This window comes from Grammomys surdaster, unplaced genomic scaffold, assembly GCF_004785775.1.
Source record: "Grammomys surdaster isolate TR1022 unplaced genomic scaffold, NIH_TR_1.0 361, whole genome shotgun sequence".
NCBI lineage: Eukaryota > Metazoa > Chordata > Mammalia > Rodentia > Muridae > Grammomys > Grammomys surdaster.
In genome coordinates, this window is record NW_021604780.1 from 423063 (window position 1) to 444864 (window position 21802).

General features: G+C 47.6%; 1 protein-coding gene across 2 annotated transcripts in view; it reads left to right on the plus strand.

The window, feature by feature from the left end:
* Positions 1–21802, plus strand: part of Dgkg (diacylglycerol kinase gamma) — a 148553-nt gene that overhangs the window by 53056 nt on the left and 73695 nt on the right. For both annotated transcript variants that reach the window (XM_028779685.1, XM_028779686.1), the window contains 6 exons: positions 1514–1593; positions 2713–2787; positions 5272–5357; positions 8473–8562; positions 10184–10344; positions 17951–18015. In XM_028779685.1, coding sequence (XP_028635518.1) covers positions 1514–1593; positions 2713–2787; positions 5272–5357; positions 8473–8562; positions 10184–10344; positions 17951–18015 — 557 coding nt within the window. The remainder of the gene's footprint in view (positions 1–1513; positions 1594–2712; positions 2788–5271; positions 5358–8472; positions 8563–10183; positions 10345–17950; positions 18016–21802) is intronic.

A 21802-nucleotide genomic window follows, 5' to 3' on the forward strand; every position in this document is an offset into this window, starting at 1 on the left:
CACAGGTCACACTGCAGTAGGATGTACTCCACAGGTCACACTGCAGTAGGATGTACTGCACAGGTCACAGTGCAGTAGTTTTTAGTTGCTATGGTTGAGAGCAAGGTCACAGAGGTGATTTCTCTGGAACTGGGTCATGCATGGGTTATTCTGAATTTTTTTAAAGAAAGGATTTCTTTGGTTGTCCTGGAACTCACAGTGTAGCCCTGGCTGTCCTGGAACTCACAGTGTAGACCAGGCTGGCCTGAAACGCACAGAGACCCACCTGTCTCTACATCCCAAGTGCTGAGATCAAAGGTGTGTGCCAGCACTGCCTGGCTTATTCTGGATTTCTTTAAGAGGTTACAAAGAAGAGAGTATTTCGAGCCATGGGACAAGAGCAAAAAAGTGTGAGCATATGCAGGGGCAGACACACTCATATGAGGACGGCAGCAGAGACTTTTCACTGGAGGGTGCCAGCCAGCTTCTAGGCTGGTTGCTGAGGGACAGGAGGAAGGAGGAGAGAGCAGAAGAAAGGGGCAGGGATGAGAAGGCTTAGAGATTAGGATCAGATCCTGAGAGCAGCAGGGACTTGTTATGGGTGCTTTCGCAGGAGAGGCATGATTGTTGTGGTGTCCCAGGAAGGACCTGGGATGGGGTGTGGAGGATACACAGGGTATCCTGTGGGGGTAGGAGAGGCCTCAAAGGCATCAGGACCATGGTGGCTTCCAGGGAAATTCTTAGGGAAGGACTTGGCAGGTCAGGATCTCCACCTGTATGCCCAGCTAATAACTGAACTTGTAACAGGAAGAAGACACCAGGAGGAAAGGCTGGGTGCATGCGAAAGACAGCCTGTCTGGGCCTGTTAGTGTGGCACCATTAGTAAGCAATGGTTTAGCTATCAGAAGAGGATAGACCTCAAAGTGAGAAACTTGAGTTTAAAATCGGGTGTGGTCATGAGGATTTGATTGGTGCTGGGCCCTGAGCGCCCAAGGGTATTCATTTCATTGATACATATGAGTTGGAAGATGTAACCTGTAGACCTGTGGTTCTCAACCTGTGGCTCTCGACCCCTGGAGGTCACAAACCAGACGTCCTGCATATCAGATATATTAATTCATAGCAGTAGCAACATTACAGTTATGAAGTAGCAACAAGATAATGTTATGGTTGTGGGTCAGCACAGCATGAGGAACTGTATCAAAGGCTCGCAGCATTGGGAAGGTGAAGAACTGCTGTGCCACACTCGTTTGATCTTGTGGGCATAATGCCACACAATTGTGTAGTTTGAAGCTGGTGTCATCCCCACCTCTGATCCCCACATCCAACCCTCATTGCCATTAACCCCCTTTACAAGTCGCTCAGGCTGGAATCAGCCATGTGTCTCCCCAGGAAGCTCAGGCAGCAAACAGCCCCCCTCTTCTCCTCCATGCCTGGGCCTGCTGCCATCCACCTTCCGAAGCTATCTCAGCACCTGCTTTCATCTCACGCCGTGACTGAACAAAGCTCACTTCTCTCTCTTCTCATTCTTAAGTATAAGATCATCCCTAGCCCGGGGACGCATCCCCTGCTGGTCTTGGTGAACCCCAAGAGTGGAGGGAGGCAAGGAGAAAGGTAAGCCCTCTTTTCTTCAAAATAGGCTAAAACAACCTGACCCAAGCCCCTTCTTCCCCTCAGCCCCAACACAGTAGACTGTACTGTCAAAAACAAAACAAAAACAAAAAACTTGGGCCTGTGGCCAGTTCATCATCTGGTCCGGGTGAGTTAATAACCCGTGCCTCAGTTTCCTCCCCTGTGACATAGATAGCAATGATATCACCTCTCACAGGTTACCTTAAGGATTAGAATAGACTACTGCTTAGCCTTGGACCTGCCACGTGAGCCCCCGTGAAGGCTGTCACAGTCAAAGTTCTAAGGGCCCTGTTCCTTCCTCGCCACCCCAAGTCTTTTCTTGGTTTAAAAGACTTGATGAGGCTCACCTGATTAGGACCACCTGGCCTAGCCCCAACCTCACCTTATCAGTGAAGGAAATGCAGCGTTTGAGTGAAGCTAGAGTAAGCTCAGCAGAGTGGGAAAAGAGATGGGGGCAGACAGAACCACTCTGCCTCCCAGGCCTGCTCAGTCTGGGAAACAAGCAGATGGCATGGAGAGCAGGAATCCAGGCTTAGAAAAATAACATTAGGTGGGGCCTAAGCAAGTACTATGAGGACCCTGCCTCTAGCCCACGGCAAGACACCCTCCTGGCCTGACCTAGTGCTCTCAAGGTTGAGCCTAGAAACCAAGCCCAGACATAGCCATTGCCTTTCGGCTTCCCAGCCCCTCCTCCTGCTGCATGTACTCTTATGAGGAGGTTGGGCCCTCTCTTTAGGGGCCTTCAGCACCTCTGGACTGTCTACAACAGATAGAACCACCCTACTTAAACCATGCAGAATACCCAGAGGTCTCTAACAGGGAGAAAGCTTTAGAACAGCAGTCCTATTCTCTGCCATAGCCATAAGCAGTCCATAGGGTGGGGCTGGAGTCAGATGGAGAGACATCTATGGGCCAGAGGGAAGGATATGGGGATGCTAGGTGTACTGGGATATCAGGTCTGCATGCAACATGTCCTGTCTTAGGTTTAAGCAACTGGTGGGTCGCACCACAGATGGGTCCAAAGGTATTTGCCCCCTCGGGACTGCTACCATACCATTTCCTGCCTCTATCGTTGTATGTGTGGTTTTTTTTTCCCTGTAGAATTCTTCGGAAATTTCACTACCTGCTCAACCCCAAACAAGTTTTCAACCTGGACAATGGAGGGCCTACGCCAGGGTATGAACATCAATCTTCACTTTGCCCTGCTTTGGTCTCTGAAGAAAACACCTTCCTTTGTTGCCTTTGAGATCTCCTGGCTTCTTCTGCCTACCATCCTTTCTTTCCCACCCCTCACCTTGGCCCTGGTTCTTGTTTGGGAAGTTGCCCTGTGTACCTTGTCAGTGAAGGAGGTGTTGATGTCAGAGGGAAACTATGACTCAGTCACTGGACAGCAGCAGAGGTTATGCTACTGACTTACTTTGACTTACTTGCAAGGCTCTTAGCTGATATCCTCATAGTGCTTTTAATGCCGTCTCTCTGTGGGTTGACGCAGTCACTCCAAGTCTGTCGCGTCTTCTGCCATGGAGCATTTCCGTCATCAAAACCCTTCTTTCCCTGAATTACCCAGTTTTGCAGAGGTTACACACCTCCTGACCCTTCTCCCACCTCCCTGCTCCCTAGCAGAAGGACAGGAAGAGCTGTTGTGGGGGAGGGGGGAGGACCTAGGCGGCTTGTCTGAAGGTCTGGTGGGTGGAGCTTGTCCTTAGCCTCAAAACTTATTCCCTTGATGGCCTTGACAACATCCACCCAGTCAGAGGTGGTGCCCTAGCGCCACCTGCTGGCAGCTATGCCAGCACCATCTTCCGGGTCTGCTCTGGGAGTTCACACCTCCTGACCTGCATTTCTACTCCAGAGTTATTGAGATTCCTCCAAGGGGGCTGGAGTAAGGTGTCTAAAAATGGAACCCATCCCTGTCTTTCCGTTGTCTGGCACAGGGGTTATTTATGGAAACGGAAGCACAAGACCCAGTTAAAAGGAGAACGACACACAGGTGCACATTCACCGATCTGCAAAATTTACTCAGAAGTCGGTCCAGACTCTTGCAGTTGCCACATAGCCGTGTGTCTGTCTGCCAGTCACTGCCTGATAGCACCACCGTGTGCTGAAACATCAAGTACCATTCTGGCCCCGCCCTCTCCTAGATGGTATCTCTGGAGCACAGCCTTCTCCGCCTTTGATTGTTTCTTTATAGTAAATGACAAGCTGAGGGCCTACTTCCAGGGGTGATGGACCCAGAGCATCTTCAATGTGCCTGTACATCTGTATGCAGACAGGCCGTCCAGCTGAAGGGAGCCCCTCTACCCCACCCACCCACCCACCGATCAGAATGTACTGTCTGTAGGAGAGCAGGGTTCTGCAAGGGAAGGTAGGGAGGATAGTGACTTACCAACAGGCATCCGTGCTCAGAGCACCCCTGGCTGGTGGTCAGAGACCATCTGGCTGGGAAGAGACACCTACAGGCCTTCCTAAATGGCACCTCAAGGTGTCCACGGGTCACATTTTTCCCAAAGCAAGGGTTCTTGACTTTTTATGCCAGGGACTCCTGTCACAATCTGGTAGAGCATGAACTCCATGGAAAATAGTATTTTCCAAAGCATAATATGAAATAATATGTGATTTCCAGTGAAGCTAATTATGTTGAGAAGTAGTTACCCAGAACTAAACTAAAAAGACAAATGTTAGTGAGTGTCTTCTGTCAACACATTCAACAACAATACCCATAGTTAGGTTCAATAATGACTGTAAACTGAAAGCCCCGAGCTACAGATAGCAAGTGACCTCCAGTACAGCTGTACTGAGATGTTGAAATAGCTGTGGTGGTCACTGTGACAAAGTTCCAGGAGCTGTTGAGGCCTCTGTGGTCTGTTGTATACATTCATAATTGAAAGAAATACTACGTGTCAGTTACAGATCAGAGAAGATATTAATGTAATAGTTTCCCTTCCAAGTTTACGAACCTCTGAATTATATCCACAGACCCACTAGAAAGTCAGTGGACACCAGGTCTTGCTCTATCAGATTCATGCTTCCAGAGAAAATGGGGTCCTTCTCCCCTTGGCAGGGGGCTCTCAGAGGAATAAATAAAGATCCAGATAATTAAGTGAATCTCTCTTAAAGAGGTAGTATTAGAGACAACAGTCAGGAGAACCTTTGAGGAGTCCAACTCTTAGGGATGCTTTGTATTGTTGCCAAAATGTGAAAACTAGGAATTCCTCAAATGGTTGAAGAATTTCAAAAATGGTTTTCTGCATACTGAATGTTGGATCAGAGTCTCCTTCTATTAGGAAGTCAGCATCCCACGCACACATACACACATAATTCATTCTTCTTCATAGTTGGGAGCACTACATAGTAAATTCTGGTTCCAGAGTGCTAAGTGACTCTTCCAACCCCAAAAGAACCTGATTCCAGGGAACAGGGAAGACTGACTCAAAAGTATTGAGTGCTAAGGCTGAAATGTAGTTCATTGATAGTTGATTTAGCATAAGTTGGGAACCAGGGTTCAATCCCCAACGCCACATGCACACGGATGCATGCACCCACGCACACATACACATGCATGCGCGCGCGCACACACACACACACATACATACTGTATACATATCAAGTGCTAGTCACCTAATACAAGACCACTGTGGCCTTTCTTCTTTCTTTTTTCAGATTGAACTTCTTTCATGATACCCCAGACTTCCGTGTTCTTGCCTGTGGCGGAGATGGGACAGTTGGCTGGATTTTGGATTGCATTGGTAAGGATGGCCAGGAAGGCCTTTACTTGTTATTTATAGTGAGGAGATTTAAAGTCAGCAGAAGGCATTTAACTAAAGAAGGAACAGAGTCATGCCTTCTCCATCTGGGTGCCATCCTTGCTTGGACTGCTGCTTGATTAGGGATCTGGGGTAAAGAGTTTCATCATAGACTTGGTCTTTAGAAACATGTATGTCACAGGCAGAGCTGGGCAGCGACAGAACCACATGTACTGGAAGCAGGACTGAAGTTCCAGGTGGAGCCAGGGCGATGTTAAGTAAAGGTCAAAAAACTAAGCATGGCAGATCTGCTAGAGATAACACCTGGAGCACGAATCCAGAAAGTACATCTGGAAAGTGCAGATCAATGCAAGCAGAGACATGGAAAAGGCAGGGGAGTAGGCTGGAGGGCTGGGGGCCTGAGGTCTAGCCTACCCCTGCCTGGATCCAGAAAGTGACAGGGTTTGTCTGTGATATTTGGAGATGGTAAAGGTAAAGTCTACAATACAGAACACAAAGGCAGGCAAGCTGCCACAGCAACACTGGGGTGGGCAGGCATCAAAGAGGGCCAGGACCAGAGCCACGAGCCCAGGGCTGCTTCACACCATCTGTCAGTCATTACACAAATGCTGCCATGAACCTCTATGGGCCAAGTGTCTAGATATGCACCAAGGAACGAAGAGGCCAAATTCCTACCGTGATGGAGCCTACCTTCTGGAGCTGTGGCTAACCTGTGTGTCATGATCCCTTTAAGGATCCAATGGCCCTTTCACAGGGTTGCCTAAGACTATCAGGAAACACAGATATTTACATTATGATTCATAATAGTAGCAAAATTAGAGTTATGAAGTAGCAACAGAAATGATTTTATGGTTGGGGGTCACTACAACATGAGAACTGTATTAAAAGTCTCTGATCTAGAGGCAAGACTCAGGCAACAGAGAAATGAGCGAAAGAGATAGAATGTCAGAGTGAACATGTAAGAAGGGAGGGGCAAAGCAAGAGTGACATGTGGGCTGTGCTCTAAGAGAAGTCAGGGAAGACCTCACAGGGTGGGAAGGGATGCTAGTTCTAAGAAGGGGGAGGGTGGGGTTTGTGAATGCCTAAGGGAATAGCCCAGATGAAAGAAATAGCAAGGGCAGAGGCCCTAAGGTAGGAACTGGTGGGGCTGCTGTGTGGCTAAGAGCTGAGTGCACACAGGAAGCACTGCAGAGGGAATGAAGAGCTGTGTCGCTGGGTCACGTGGGTGTGTACAGCATTAGTTAGAGTGCGGCTTTTAGAAGGAGGCAGAGCCAGGGCATCGGTGGTTTTAAGGAAGGGACACGACATGCTGAGATGAGGGCAGGAGCAGGAGATGGTCAGGAGGCTCCCACAGTGACCCGAGTGAGAGGTGACCAGGGCGGAGCCACAGTGGAAACGGTAGATGTGAGAAGTATGGAATTCTGGGTGAGAAGAATCGAGGTCGGCCAGAACTAGACCCCAGGCAAGTCAGGCAAGGAATGTGAGGCCTTCAAGTCAGGAGGAGAGAAGGCACACCTCCTACCTGCTGCTCCCCCATGAGCTGTGCTTTGCTTTCCATGTCTCCTCAACACACACACCAGATACACACACACATCACATCATATCACACACACATCACATACATATCATACACACATCACACACACATCACACACATCAGACATATACATACATATCAGACACACACAGTCATCTCTCTCAGACTCACATCAGACATACACATATCACACACACACCTCTCTCACGCATACACATCTCTCTCTTTTTCTCTCTCTGTCTGTCTCTGTCTATCTCTGTCTGTCTGTCTGTCTCTGTCTCTGTCTCTCTCTCTCTCTCTCTCTCTCTCTCTCACACACACACACACACACACACCTCTCTGCTGCCACAAACTCTGAAGTAGGAAGAGGAAAGTCTCGTCCATCCAGGAGCTGTGGGAGGAAAGGTGGCTCCTGGCTGCAGTATCAGGCTCTTCACAGTCCCCTCTGCCCCACTCACTGAGAGGAAGAAAGCAGCCCTCGGTGAAACACTGTACAGAATTCCTCTGCAGAGGACACAGGAGACAGACACAGCTAGGGAGAAAGACGAAACTATGAGATGAAAGGTGGACTTTTCCACACAGGTCAGTGGCTCCTCACAGAACCCACTGAGGAAAGAGACAACTGCAAGCAAGCGAGCTTTTCTTCATTCATTCAAGCACCGGTGCCATGATCTCCGCCCCATTGAGGCAGTCGCTCCCACCTCCCCTGCTGTCGCCATAACACTCTGCCTGATATCAGTGGGTCTGTGGTGCACAGAAAAGACACCAAAAGACACCTGTGATTCCTCAGAAAATGACAGAGGTTCTTCTAATGACCTCTCCCTCTTATCCTTCTCTGGTGGGATCCCAGCCACCCAGCCCAGCTCAGACCCTCAAATGTAGCAGTCTTCTTCCCCACATGAGCCTTGTCCAAGTGGTCTTCCCATCAGAAGTGCTCCCCAGCCTCAATTGAAATGTGGCTTGTTAGGGGACCTCTCCTGCACACCAGACAGCCATAGTCACCTTGTAAGAGGATCGCCCCTCTTCCCTTTCTGGGGAAAGGTACATTCGTACATTGTGTGTACGATTCTCACACTGAGAGCCTGACCATGGCCACCTACCACAGCATCTGGCAGGACTCAGGGGATCCAGATGCAAATGCCATGGCAAATGAAACACACTCTTCCAGGAGGTTACAGAACCGTGAGCAGTAATTGGAAACTAGTGTTGGTCATCATTATTCTTAATGACTGTGGTTAATGTTGACCAACATGAGCCAATGTTTGTGAGGTGTGTGCTGTCACCTTGAAGAACAGAATTGGGGCATGTTTGGGATAAATAGGTAAAAATTCTAGGGAGACAGATTTAGCTCAATATGAAGATGTTATTGACAGCTTTGGCAAATGTGTAGCAGCTAACAAACACACTGCCAATGCTGTGGATAGCCTCTGCAAAGGGTGTGTTTTCCATCGCAGGAGGTGTTCTGTGATTACAGTAGAGGAGGGAGAGCATGTGGGGAGTATAAGATAATGCAACCATCTGTAATCACGTGGCTTGTCTGATCTTTCATGTGGGTTACAGATAAGGCCAACTTCACAAAGCACCCACCCGTGGCTGTCCTGCCTCTTGGAACAGGAAATGACCTCGCACGATGTCTCCGCTGGGGAGGAGGTGAGTCTATATGCCACCAGCACCACACTGGAGCCAAGGATTCACGTTCTCAGGGATGTTCCTCCAACAGGACATGGTCAACTGAAGGATACAGAGAGATCTCACCTGTCCCTTCCTGAATGCTCATTCCAGTACATGGGTTTATTTAGCAGGAGTTCCTCCATGAAATTCCTCCCTCCTCCGTTCTGAATCAGGATTCAGAATGGAGACTGAAATACCACATCACCAATTACAAGACACCAGGGACACTAGATTATCAGACTCTTAGGACAATGGCCTTTCATTTGAAACTCCCCTAAGCTGAAGATGGGGTAGTGATGGCTTTTAGAGCAATGGCCAAGGACTTTGCAAATAAGACCAGGCTGGGCCAGACCAGCCAGTATCTGTGTTCTTGCTTGGGGGATAAGGCAGAAGTCAGACCTGAGGGTTATCTGAAGAGTATGCCGATCACTATTCTATCCACACGATAGGGTCCTGGGATGGATCTGCTCTCTTCTGCACACAGCTCCCCAGCCATGCAGCTGACAAGTCAGTCCCTCCCTCTTCTCCTTCTTTCCTCCCTTTTTCTTTCTTCCAATTAGTGGTGAATTTACTGTACAAAATAATAAGTTTTATTAAGCCCTTTTATACATGTCTATCCTGTTCTTTGATTTTATCTACCACCCATACCTTCTATTGTTCCATATCCTATTATCCTATTTCCTCTTCCAATAGACTTCTGCCTTAGGGTTTTATTGCTGTGAAGAGACACCGTGATCAAGGAAACTCTTATAAAGGAAAGCATTTAATTGGGGCTGGCTTATAGTTTGAGGATGAGTCCATTATCATCATGGTGGGAAGCATGGCAGTGTGTGGGCAGACATGGAGCTCGAGAAGCCAAGGGTTCTACATCTTCATCCACAGGCAGCAGAAGGAGACTGTCACACTGGGTGGAACTTGAGCTTATATGTGACGTCAAAGCCTACCCCCACAGTGACACACTTCCTCTAACAAGGCCACACCTCCTGATAGTGTCACTCACTCCCTATGGGCTAAGCATTCAAACATATGAGTCTATGGCAGCCATTCCTAGTCAAACTACCACATCCTTCTACTATTATGTCTGGTAGGTAGGTGGGTGGATAGATGGGTAGGTGATAGATAGAAGATAGATAGATAGATAGATAGATAGATAGATAGATGATAGACAGATAGATAGGCAGACAGATAGAGTAAACATTGGTGTTTAATCTCTCTATTCTACATATGAAAGAAAACATATAATACCCAAGCCTAGCTATTTTGATTAACATAATTCTTAGTTCTATCCATTCCTACAAATGGCGTAAGTTCATTCATCAGCTCACCCACTGTGCAGGGCTTGCTTCAGCTCCAGACCATGCCTGCCTCTAGCCAACAGGTATTCCATACCTTGCTCTCAGGCTTCCCACTCACACCCGAATGCTTGCTAATTACTCCTTACGGTCCTCCCCCTTTGCTCTGGCTCAGAGAACATAGGTGTCTCCAGCCCAAAAGCACCTAGAAGTATTCCAGCCACAAATGCCTAAAAAGTTATTTTCTCTGTATGAGCAACAACCTTGCCTCTCGGCTCTGGTGGTACATACCATGCCCATATTCATAGGTTATGAAGGGGGCAGCTTGACCAAGATCCTGAAGGAAATTGAACAGAGCCCCTTGGTGATGCTGGACCGTTGGTACCTAGAGGTCATGCCCAGGGAAGAGGTGGAGAACGGAGACCAGGTCCCATACAACATCATGAACAACTATTTCTCCATTGGTGTGGTAAGTTAGCCATTGATTGCTTTTCTGCATGACCAACAAGTGTCTGTTGACCCTTCCAGACCACTACTCCTTGCCTGTTCTCTTTGTCCCTAGCCCTGACCTGGGTCTGAGCGTCCTCAAATCTGGCATGGTGTGGCCACCCTGATTGCATAGCCATTCTATCCCTTGACTGTAGAAGAAATTCTTACTCCTATAATTTTAGCTAACAGGAGAAAAGATTGAAACTTTTCTTTAAAATGTACATATCCTTCAGCTAATTAAACAAACACCAAAAGATAAGGCCAGGAAGAAACCCTCACGTGAGTGTGAAGATTTGAGAACTCTGACCATGAGGAATGGCTACTTGCTTGCACCAGGCTTGGCAGACTTAACACTTAGACTCCTCTCCTCATGTTCACTTGCCTCTGCCCAGCACAACCACACACATTCCAAGGGCTTCATACATGTCTAGGGGGTTCTTCTGCTGCTGACTCTCAGGCTGCGTCCACTGTTCCTGCTTGATGCCTCTACAGCCCTTATCACAGACCATCAGTGTTCTCCGAGCATTAGACTGAAGGGCTGGCTTTAATGTGCCAGAATCAACCCTTCTCCTATGTACAAGTGCATGCTTGCACACACACATGTGCACACATACAGATATGCATACACATGTACACACACACACACACACAGAGAGAGAGAGAGAGAGAGAGAGAGAGAGAGAGAGAGAGAATGCCATCGGTGCGTCCTTCCATCCTCCAGCCTAGCTAGTATAACTCAGTCAGTTTGTCACACTGAACTCAGTTTCCAGCTCAGAGTAGGCACTGTTTCCTAGGTTGCGGGGACAATATGATGAGTGGTGTTTTGGTTGGTTGGTTGGTTTTGATTTGGATTGATGATTGATTGATTGATTGAGACAAGATTTCTCTGTGTAGAAATGTCTAGTCCAGTCTGGCTGGACTAGAACTTACTCTGTAGACCAGGCTGGCTTCAAACTCACAGAGATCTGCTTGCCTCTGCCTCCCAAGTGCTGGGATTAAAGGCATGCACCACTATCACCAAGTTTGAGTGTATTCTTTTTTTAAAAAAAAAAATTATGTATATGAGCATTTTGCCTATGTGTTTGTCTGTGCCAGGTACCCTAGGTAACCACAGAGACCAGAAGAGGGCACTGTATCATCTCTAACTAGAGTTACAAATGGGTGTGTTAGCTGCCGAGCAGGTGTAGGGATTAAGCCCAAATCCTCTGAAGTAACAGCCAGGGCTCTTAACCACTGAGCCATCTCTCCAGCGGGCCCCCTTCCTCAGTTGGAGTATTCTTATATTGACCTGGGGCTTGAGATGGTGGTCCAGGGAGACACCTACTGTGTGCTTTCTACAGTGGCAGGCTTATGCATTCTAATTAGCACAGCAGTCCTTAGGCATTGTCCCAGTTTTATGGAAAGGATTGGGCCTCTTGAAGAGGTAGAACAAGGCCACACTCCTTCCTCCCTGTCTCCAAGGCCCGTCCTGGTTCTGTGTATCCTTCCTTTCCCCCTTCCTGTGTTTGAGATCGTTTTTGGCCATGTGTACATGAGCTCCTCCAGGCTATCCTCTGCACCAGACTGAGGGATACCTGTGCTCCTTTTTCTCCAGCCTTGGCTGAGACTGTTGGTGGTAAGGGGGTGGGGGATGGAGATGGCATTTAAAAGACAGCTCCAGGTTTAATGATTTAATAAAAGCATCTTACTTTTTAATAAGGCTAAAACTAGAAGCAAGGGAGAGAAAAAGGCTTCAAATAATACTCTTACATTTACAAAAGGTTTGAAGAGTTACCACATTTGCAGTGGGTTTCTTTGTTGTTTGTTTTTATTTTCTCTGGTTTTCTAAGTGAAGAACAGTTTCAGGCGAAGGGGCTTGCCTTCATCCTCTCACTCCTACACTCCATTGCTCATTGCTATGACTGAAGCAGGCAAGGCATTGTGGGTCCAGGGTATAAGACTGAATGTGAAGGTGGTACACTAGGGGTTCCTTCGTACTAACTGGCTTATCTACCTCACCACTCTACAGTCCCCACTTCTAGTAAAGGGATACTTTCCCAAGCCCTCTTTCAGGCCCAGCAGGATTGTTACACACACACACACACACACACACACACATCTTTCTTATATTCAGGCCCCTCTCCTTCTCTGCTTGGAAATCTTCAGTTCTGGACAGTCAGGCGATGCTGCCTGTGCCAGGGTCCCTGAGTATGGGTATCCTCCCATCAGCTTTACCAAGCCTCAGATCCTTTTCCTACCATCACACACTGTATAATCACGGCTTACTGAGTGCCTGTGGTGCACCCAGCCCAATCATCTGATTTCCCTGTTGCCTTTGTGGGACTCCAAGCCACTGTGTAGTTGAAGCTGGGGGTGAGCACTGCTGGGGGATCCGGAGCCCGCTCAACTGTGGACGCTGCACAGTACACACCCAGTGGAGTAAGGGAAGGTCTCCAAATCCAGTGGGAGACAGCTCACAGCGTGCTCTGCACCAGATTCTGACTTGTAATTTGACTCCATAGCTCTTAGCAAGGTCTGGGACTCTGCATTTTTTAACAAGCCCCTGGGAGCACTCTGATGCTGATGACCCTGAGCAAGGCCTCAGAGAGTAGAGACAGCACAGGAGCAGAATGTACATAGGAAGTGGGTCTGGCGCACAAACATTAGGTAATGAAGAAGAGGGAGATAAGAAAATAGAGGAAGCTGGCCACAAGATGGACGCACAGACAGGCTAGGCTGCCCAGGAGCTTCTGGTTGGCAGGTTCAAGCATGGCTACCATTAGAACCTTCAACACACAACTCTGAACACAGCTCTGGCTGGCAGGAACAGAGTTCTCAGTACCTGCCGGTCTCCACTCAGTGCCCTGTAGACAACCTTCCCTCAACTAGATACCCAGGCCCTAGATACACAAGAGCCAGGAATCATAGTTTTAATGCATTCTTTTGGGAGGAAGGATGGAGCCAACTGGGAAGGGGGGAAGAAGGAAAAAAAGCTAGCTCCCCTCCAAGGAAGAGCATTCAAACAGAAACCCATCACCCTCTGCGCCACCACACTGCCTCACCTGGCCTAGTCTGGCTACAATATTCCAAGGGTATCTATTCACAGTTCTTTCCACATTGCTTTAGTTGTCACGTGTTTACTGTCATACTGTAGATGAGTGAGGAAATGGGACTTTTGATCTCATTGGTGTGCCCTTAGCCTTCTTTATAGAATATTTGCAGGGTTTGTGTGCTCGCTCTTTAAAAGGTGGAAGGTAAAAATCTTGAGAAAATAAGTACCCAATCTGCAACCCTGACAGACTGTAGGGCTGACATTTGCAAAAGGTCTTGCTTCCTATTTGACTTCCCAAACTTTGTGAGAGAAGTAGGTATGTAAACCAACCCAGTTCTACCTCCTTATGATGCTTAAACATAGTCACACACACCCCTGGAAAAGAGATGCCTGTAATGGCTTTGCTGTTATGAAGGCCATGCAATGCCTATTGAACAAATGGTTGCTGCCTTGAAACTATAAAGATAACGGTCATACAACAACTGTGGTGCCCCTGGGTGGGAACAGAATGCATTTAATAGATAGAGGGTTGAGTAAGACAGACTCTTCCAGCCTGTCCAGGGAGCTACTAGGGCTCAGTGCCACGATATACCCAGACACCAGCCAGAATCATTGAAGATTCTGCTGTTCGGCGTTATGGTCCTTCTATCTGCAGACATCTCCTGGGAAGAGGTCTTGAGCACCGTCATCCAGCACATGGCTTCCTCTGAGTTCTCTGGCTTCTTCCTCTCTGCTCTCTATTTTTGGATTAGCCAAAAGGTCAGGATGGCCAGGTATCAGTGACAGGAAGTTAGGGACTACAAAATAATTCCTGGAGCCTGTGTAACTCGGAATTCCTCACAGGCTCTGTTTTCAATGCGTCTTAACAGAGTGGTGAGCAGCTAATCCCTTGACTCTGTGAAATCTATTTTGGATGCCAGAGGGCTGCCAGCCCATATGCCATTTTCCACCTTATAGATTGTCATTAATGTTCACCTGCCCACGTCCCACAGTGACAAGCCTCCTACCCACTAGGGAAGGTGTCAACAAGTCAGAGGCTTGCAAACTCAGATTCTGTCAGCACTGAGTTCTAATCTGTCACTTGCAGACTCACTGAGACGTGCCTTGGACACACTAGCCACGTCTTTTCTACTCCCCAAGCTGACATAAATTTTTTGAATGATCCAAATTTCAAGCGCCTGCCCTGTGGTCTCTTTCCTGTCTGTCTCCAAAAGTCAAAGTGACTTAGCCCTGCACTGTCCAGGATGACAAAGCACAAGCCACAGGTGGCTACTGTGTGCCTAATTTAAGGTGTGTGTAAATATTAAAAACACATCCTATTTCAAAAATGTGATATAAAAAATTAAACTTATCAACAATTTTTATTGATTATATGTAGAAATTATAAAATTTAGAGCATATTGGGTTAATTAAAACATTAATAAATCAATATCATCTTTTTTTTTACTTTTTTTATGTGGCTTCTAGAAGCTTATAAGTTACAAATGTGCCGTATTTCTATTGGACAGCACTGGCCTAGACATTCCAATATCTCAGAGTCCAAATAACAGAAGCTTATGTTTGAGAGACAGCAAAAATCCTTCATCCAACCATGTGTTTGAGGTTTCGACTACAGAACACATGGCCGACCGGACTGTTCCGACAGCCTCCAGGGTCAGGGTCTCTAGAGGGGAAATGTTCTTTGCAGTACTCAGCATCAAAAAAGTATCTGAACCCATAAAATAAATACCCTATGGTCAGTTCTCTGCATGGAGCCGCTCAACTGGGTAAATGAGTCTTGACCCTTCTTGACCCTTTCTATCTCCTGGGAGACAAACAAGGTCTAAGCCTTTCAAGAGACAGCTTAGCTCTCCCTTGCTGTTTGGTGTATTTGTCAAGAGATTACACCGTCAAATCAGGAATCACATGCTGAGCTAATGATCTTGTAAATGCTGCCCTATGGAATAAGAAGCCATACAAAACTTAGCAATGGAAAAACCAAGTGTGATTAGGACTGGCCAGGAAGAAGAGCCTCTGCAAATATCCCAGGAATTAAAACCAGGGGCCACTCTCAGTGGCACTGGGAGTAATGGCAATGATGTACAAATCAGGCCTCCGCACAATACATGGATGTTTGCTTTGGGTTTGTTTTGTTTGGGGGAGTTTGGTTTTGTTTTGTCCTGACAGGAGAAAATCAGTGCTTCAAAGAAACACAGCTAGATGAAATGCTTTCTGGAATTCTAGAAAAACATTTGACAAATATCACATATATCTTATTAGGAGTGTCCACTGAGACTTGCTGGAAAAGAGAGAGGTAGGTGTGGGTTAGGCTAAGAAGAGCTGCTGCCCAGAGGAGCTGAGAAGGCTGTGTGGGCCCGGGGGGCCAAGAGGGGCCTCCTTGAGTTTTGACACCTGCTGCCATGTGTCCACAGGGTGACTCTACCCAGGCCATCAGCTCTTGACAAGTCAGAAAGCTACAAGAATAGATCAGTAGCAAAAATTTAACCACTAAACGCCCAAGGAATGTTTACCAGCCACAAAATAAGCCAGTAATGGAGACCTGTCCTCCCAGATTCCACACAGTGGCTGCTGGCTGAGGGTACCCCATCCCTAATGAAACTCATCACACATAGTATGTACCCCAAAAGCTTCTTTAGTGAGCTGCACTTGATGCTCTGTTGTACACTTTCCTTATCAAGAAACAATATGCCCAGCATGGAAGCACACAGCTTTAATCCCAGTGCAGGGGAGTCAGAGGCAGGAGGATCTCTCTGAGTTTGAGCTGAGTACAGTCTATATCTGTGGTTCTCAACCTTCCTAATGCTGTGACCCTTTAATACAGTTCCTCATACTGTGGTGACCCCACCAGAAATCCTCTTCATTGGTGCTTCATAACTGTAGTTTTGCAACTGTTATGAATCGTAAATGTAAATGCTTGTGTTTTCCAATGGTCTTAGGAGATCTCTGTGAAAGGGTTGTCTGACTTCCAAAGTGGTCACAACCCTCAAGTTGAGAACTGCTGGTCTACATAGTGAGTTCCAGGCCAATTAGAATCACATGGTAAAAGCCTGTCTCAGAAGAAAGACAGAGGGAAGAAGGGAGGGAGGGAGGGAGAGAGAGGGGGATAAAGAGAGAGAAGAAAGGGGAAAGAAGGAAGAGAGGAAAAAGAAAAAGAAAAGAGACAGAAGAGGAGGAAGGAAGAGGGAATATATATTAGCTAATACTCTGCTCTATGGACATTTTTTGTCTCTATGGAATTTTAAGAATCTCTCAGACACATAGTCTAGTAAATGGATTTTTGGTTATTTACTTATTGGTTGTTGGGTGGGAGGGTGGGTGGGTTCATTGAGATATAGTACCACCTTGTAGTCCAGGCTAACCTTGAATTCTAAATCCCCCTGCTTCGATATATCCATGTGCTGAGACTACAGGCATGTCTCAGCATGCCCAGAGATTTCTGATTGGCTGTTGCTGTCGCTTCTGGGCAACTCTAAATCAGCTCCTTGTTTCTGGGATATACTGTCTCCAAACAATTAGTCAGTTTATTTCCAGTGTTCAGCATCTGCCTCCACAGTGCTAGATAGTGCGTGATAAGGGGACAGTACACATTCTTCTGCTGGGCTCTTTAAGATGTGCAGAAGGCTAGGTTTGAAGAACTGAGTTCAGTTTTGGATCCTATTCTGGCCTATAGATCATGGAGCCCCAACCCGTAAACACCAGTCACAGCCATGAGCACTCACAGAGTGTCTGTCATAGGGTTCGGGGCTAAGAGGTTCCAAACTGAGAAATGGGACACCCAGAAACAGTGTTGTGGAGCCTCGTGATGAATCCTGTGGTACAGAGAGCCAGTTGTGCAGCCAAAGGGGGAGGAAGGAGCCAGCGGAGCGGGTAGGAAGGGACTGAGATTGTGGCTGGCTTCAGAAGCAGCCCTGTGGACAGAACAATTAATAGGCAGAAGCTAGACGTTCAATACGCTTTTGTTGTCCGCTAAACGTGCTATCCAATACTATTAACTGTTTTGAGTGAAACAGACAACAAAGAGTTAATCCATGCCGACCTCTACCAGCCTCGGCCTTGGGTTTTGACAATGTGCTATTATGTAAGATGTTATCATCACTGGAAGCTGGGTGAATGGGACATGAGAAACGTACTATTTTTGCAACTTCTCATGAGTCAAAATACTCCCTACTTTTATGTCACCATCACACACACCCCATCTCACCCCAGCCTTCCCCCCCTCCTCAAACTGGCTTCTGGCTTCACCTGAGGAGAGCCCCTCACTATTCTGGAAGGAGAATGGCTTTCCCTTCACTCTAGAGCCTGCTCTTGCCTGTTTCCAAAGGGTGAACAGTGGCAGTTCACTGGGCTTGAAAAGTGCTGGGCTCTGAGGCAACCAAACTAGGTTCTCAAATGACTGAGCGGTGGCACTAGCTTACCCTGGATATGGTGCTGCACCCTATGATTTGGAGTCTGTGGAATCTGGGCATCCCGAGAGCGTATATGTGTGTCTTCCCACCATATCTCATGGCCACAACCACTAACCAGGCTTTCTTGCCTTCTTTCCTTTTGTTTCCAGGATGCTTCCATTGCACACAGATTCCATATGATGAGAGAGAAACACCCTGAAAAATTCAACAGCAGGTAAGCGAGCATGCTGGCTGCCGTGGTGGCACCCCGCCCGCTCGGCACTGCCAGCCAGTGCGGCCTCCCACCTGCTACCACGGAAGTGTCCTTGGCCTGGGTCCCCCGCCAGGGGACTTCGCTTTCCTGCCACGTTGCCGGAAGGAGGGTTTCCATTTCTAAGAAGGAAAAAAAAATGTCAGAAACCTGCTGCAGCCTGGCCGCTGGTCCCCTCCCGCAGGAACTGAGCAGAGGGATGTGTCTGGGGACCACAAGGGTGGCAAGGAGCCTGCCTTTGGTCTCCTGGAACCCCTCCAGGGACTTAAAGGTTTCCCCCTCAAAAGTCCAGCTTCTCGCAGGGGGTTGGGTGAGCGAAAGGCTCCGCTAGGGTCTTAGACCCGAGGAGGTGCCAGCCGCTCTCCCCGACAGCAGAGGGCAGCAGCGAGGCCCCTGCAACGGCTGTGACCATGGAGGGCACCACAGCGGCCTCGCATGGGCTCCTGCATGCCTGGAGATTGGGTTCAAACAAGAAAGAAAAGAGAAAACCAAAGCAGTTGCAAGAACTCAAACCTGTCTTGCAGAGCGAATGAAATTTGCCAGAACCGCGTTGTGTCTGGCATACAATTTCGTGGAGTTGTCCGTTTCCCCTTTCTTGTTCGTTTCTCTCTCTTCTCTGACTCTATCATCTTTGTTGTACTAATTTGAAGATCATCCCTGGATTCCACGCCTAGCCTCAGGCAGGTGGGCAGCAATGGGATAACAATTTGGACTCGATCTTTGAACTTATTGCTTGGTAGCTTTTAGTTGAGGCCACAGAATCCTCCTCAAAGCAGAAGTTTGGGTGTTATTTGAGGACATTTCACTTTCAGCCCTGCTCCTGACTCCACAGCCTGGAGCTTAACCAGGGAGAGGCTGAGCACAGCGAGGTAATGTCAAGCCCGGATCTAACAGCCACTGAACTGTATTAGGGTGACATTCTGTCTCCCTCAGACCCTAGACCCACAACACTACACGCATGTCTTGCCAGCCCCTGCTTCTGTAGTCACAAACTGGCACCGCCGTCCCTTCCTCTGCCTTCATCACCCCATGCATGTATACAACCATTGTTTTAAAACCAATATACAGATTTTATTAAAGTATTTACATGGAAGAGTCCTATTTACACTGGAAAAGTAGGCAAACTTTAAGGTTTTTAAAAATCAAACACAAATCCGTTACTGACAAGAAAAAAATGGTAGGCATAAAATCCAAGTTCAGTTGTGCCAAAGCTTTGAGATCACTAATATTGCTACTAAAACTGATGATCCAAGACCGGGCCTGGGTTGAGCCTGCACCCTCAGCCAGTATAGGAAGTAGACTCAGAGATAAGTAGATGCCAGAAGGAACCTTTCTTTCCCTTAGCAAGGCTGAGAATTCCTGAGAGACCAGATCTCCTGACAGTGGGTTTGTTTACATGCTAGTTTTGAAGCTTGATTCAGCTAGTTCTTCTTGCCTCTCCAAGTCTTTTTCTGATGTGAACTGAGCTCCGCTGCTGGGCCGGGCAGGGTGTAGGTGGTGACCTTTTTGAGAATAACCACTTTGGGGGCTTTTTCATTGTGTTCCAACTCTGGATCAGCTGTTTCTGCCTTGCTGTTCTGGGATGCTGTGTGTCCACATGCTCCCATTCCCCTCTCTGTCTGAGGACCTGGCCTAGCACGGTGTGGCGTTACTCATCTGTTTCAGGACCCCTAGCACCACCCGGCTTGGTCCTCTTGGCGCCTGGACAGGCCTTCCCTATAGAAATGGCGCTCCTAAGGGAGCAGGCCCTTCTTGATCACCCACGTGGCATGTGTGGAGATGTTCTGTGGCCTCTTCAGGAAGTAGCCCTGACTTGACCTTTTGGCAGAACTCTGCCTGTTCCCACACAAATAATATCTATTTCTTCCTCATTCATCCTCTTGTTCTTCCTCTATAAAAAAGAACCAAACCTGTGTCCTCTCTTCTCCCAGAAAGGCAGATAGATGCTCATCCCAGCAGAAGAGCAGCCTCAGGATTGTTTTTTGGAGAAAACAAAACAAAAAACCTCTTCTTCTACCTATTCTACAGACTTTCAATGTCTTCTCTACACCCACATACCCTCACAGGTTCTCAAGTGTGTCTGGGAAGATGGCCTGTGCCTGGGAAACCCACAGGTTCTGCTCATTCACTGGATCACTCACTGGCTCGTTCACTCACTCACTCGCTCACTTGCTCACTCAGCAACGTCGTTTGAAAATATACTATAGAACACACAGGCCGGGCAGTGGTGGCGCACGCCTTTAATCCCAGCTCTTAGGAGGCAGAGCCAGGCGGATCTCTGAGTTCGAGACCAGCCTGGTCTACAGAGTGAGTTCCAGGACAGCCAGGGCTACACAGAGAAACCCTGTCTCCACCCCACCCCCAAAAAAGAAAAGAACACACAGTATATTGTTTGGGATAGATGACCCGGCACTCACTGCCCCACCCCAGCCCCACTGGAAACAGCCTGAAAAGCAGGGGTGCACACCAGTGTGTATGAAGTGATGTGATTACACAGAGGTGACTTAAGAGAACACAAAGCAAGAGAACAGAGCTAGCACGGAGAACTTTCTAATGGCAAAGATGCCCCACCTGATAAAGAAGTCAAGAATATGGTTTTTTTAACCACTTGATAAAAAGAGAAGGACAGTCTCCAGAGAGAGAACGAGATGGACCTGAAGATAAAGCACTAGAGCACGGTATGCCGGAACAGAAGCCCTTGCTGCAGCTGGCGCAAGTCTCTCGCTGTGGAAAGGAAGAGAGACCTCTGTTGTTTTTAGAGAATAAGGAAGCAGAAGATGAAGTTTCGACATGTTCCAAAAATTAAGGCAGGGCAACATATGAGCTGAATAGAGCATCAGAAAATCAATTAAGTCCAATTAGAAAGACAGATCTGGGAGGGGGGGAAATCACATTGAGCACCTGAGTGCGAAGTGCAGGAATTCATCACGACTTCTCCACCTTTCCCCTTCCCACTTCCCAGATCCCATTAAGAGGATGACTGCTACATTTGCTGGGGCTCAAGCCCCATGTTGCTCCTGGTAGAGATGACAGACACCACGTGCACTTGAATTTAAGTTCGTGTCCTTGCTTGAGAAATGAAGTTGTTCAGAGGCAGCAGCTCCTGTGTCACAAAGTCACCACCGCTTCCTCTGGAGAACTTTGGGTCCATGCTGCTCCATCCTGTTTGCTTGCCTGCATGCAAAATACCCAGGAGTATTCAACTTGTCCACCGAGAGGCAGGCAGGCAGCCATTTTCTCTAGGCTTCCTTATTTAGCATTGGAGATGGTTTTAAATAGGCAGGTGGTTGTTGCCATGGTAACCCCATTACACCAGCAGCTAAACTTAGGAAGGGCCGCAAGGGATAGGAAGAAAGCCTCATACCCGGGATTTGAGAATGTAAACGTTATTACCAAGCATTTTCCTGGGCCGAACACAAGTTCTTCAAAGTATGGTTACAGCTTGGCTGCAAGCCTTTAGCATTAATGCGTAAAACTGGCCCCTCAGGGATAACCTTGAGGCTAAATATAGGGAGTTGTAATTGGTCTGTTTGTTTTGTTTTCTTTCCAACAAGAGAGGGCTACTCAGGGCTGGACTTCCCTAAGAAACCTGAACTCTCACATTGCAAGTCTGCTTGGGGCTATCCTAATAATTCTTAACCCAGGATCCAAAGGCTTCCGTGGTTCTGAGAACATTTTGAAATTGTACCAAAGATTGTGTATATCTGTGTCTCTGTGTGTGTGTGTGTGTGTGTGTGTGTGTGTGTGTGTG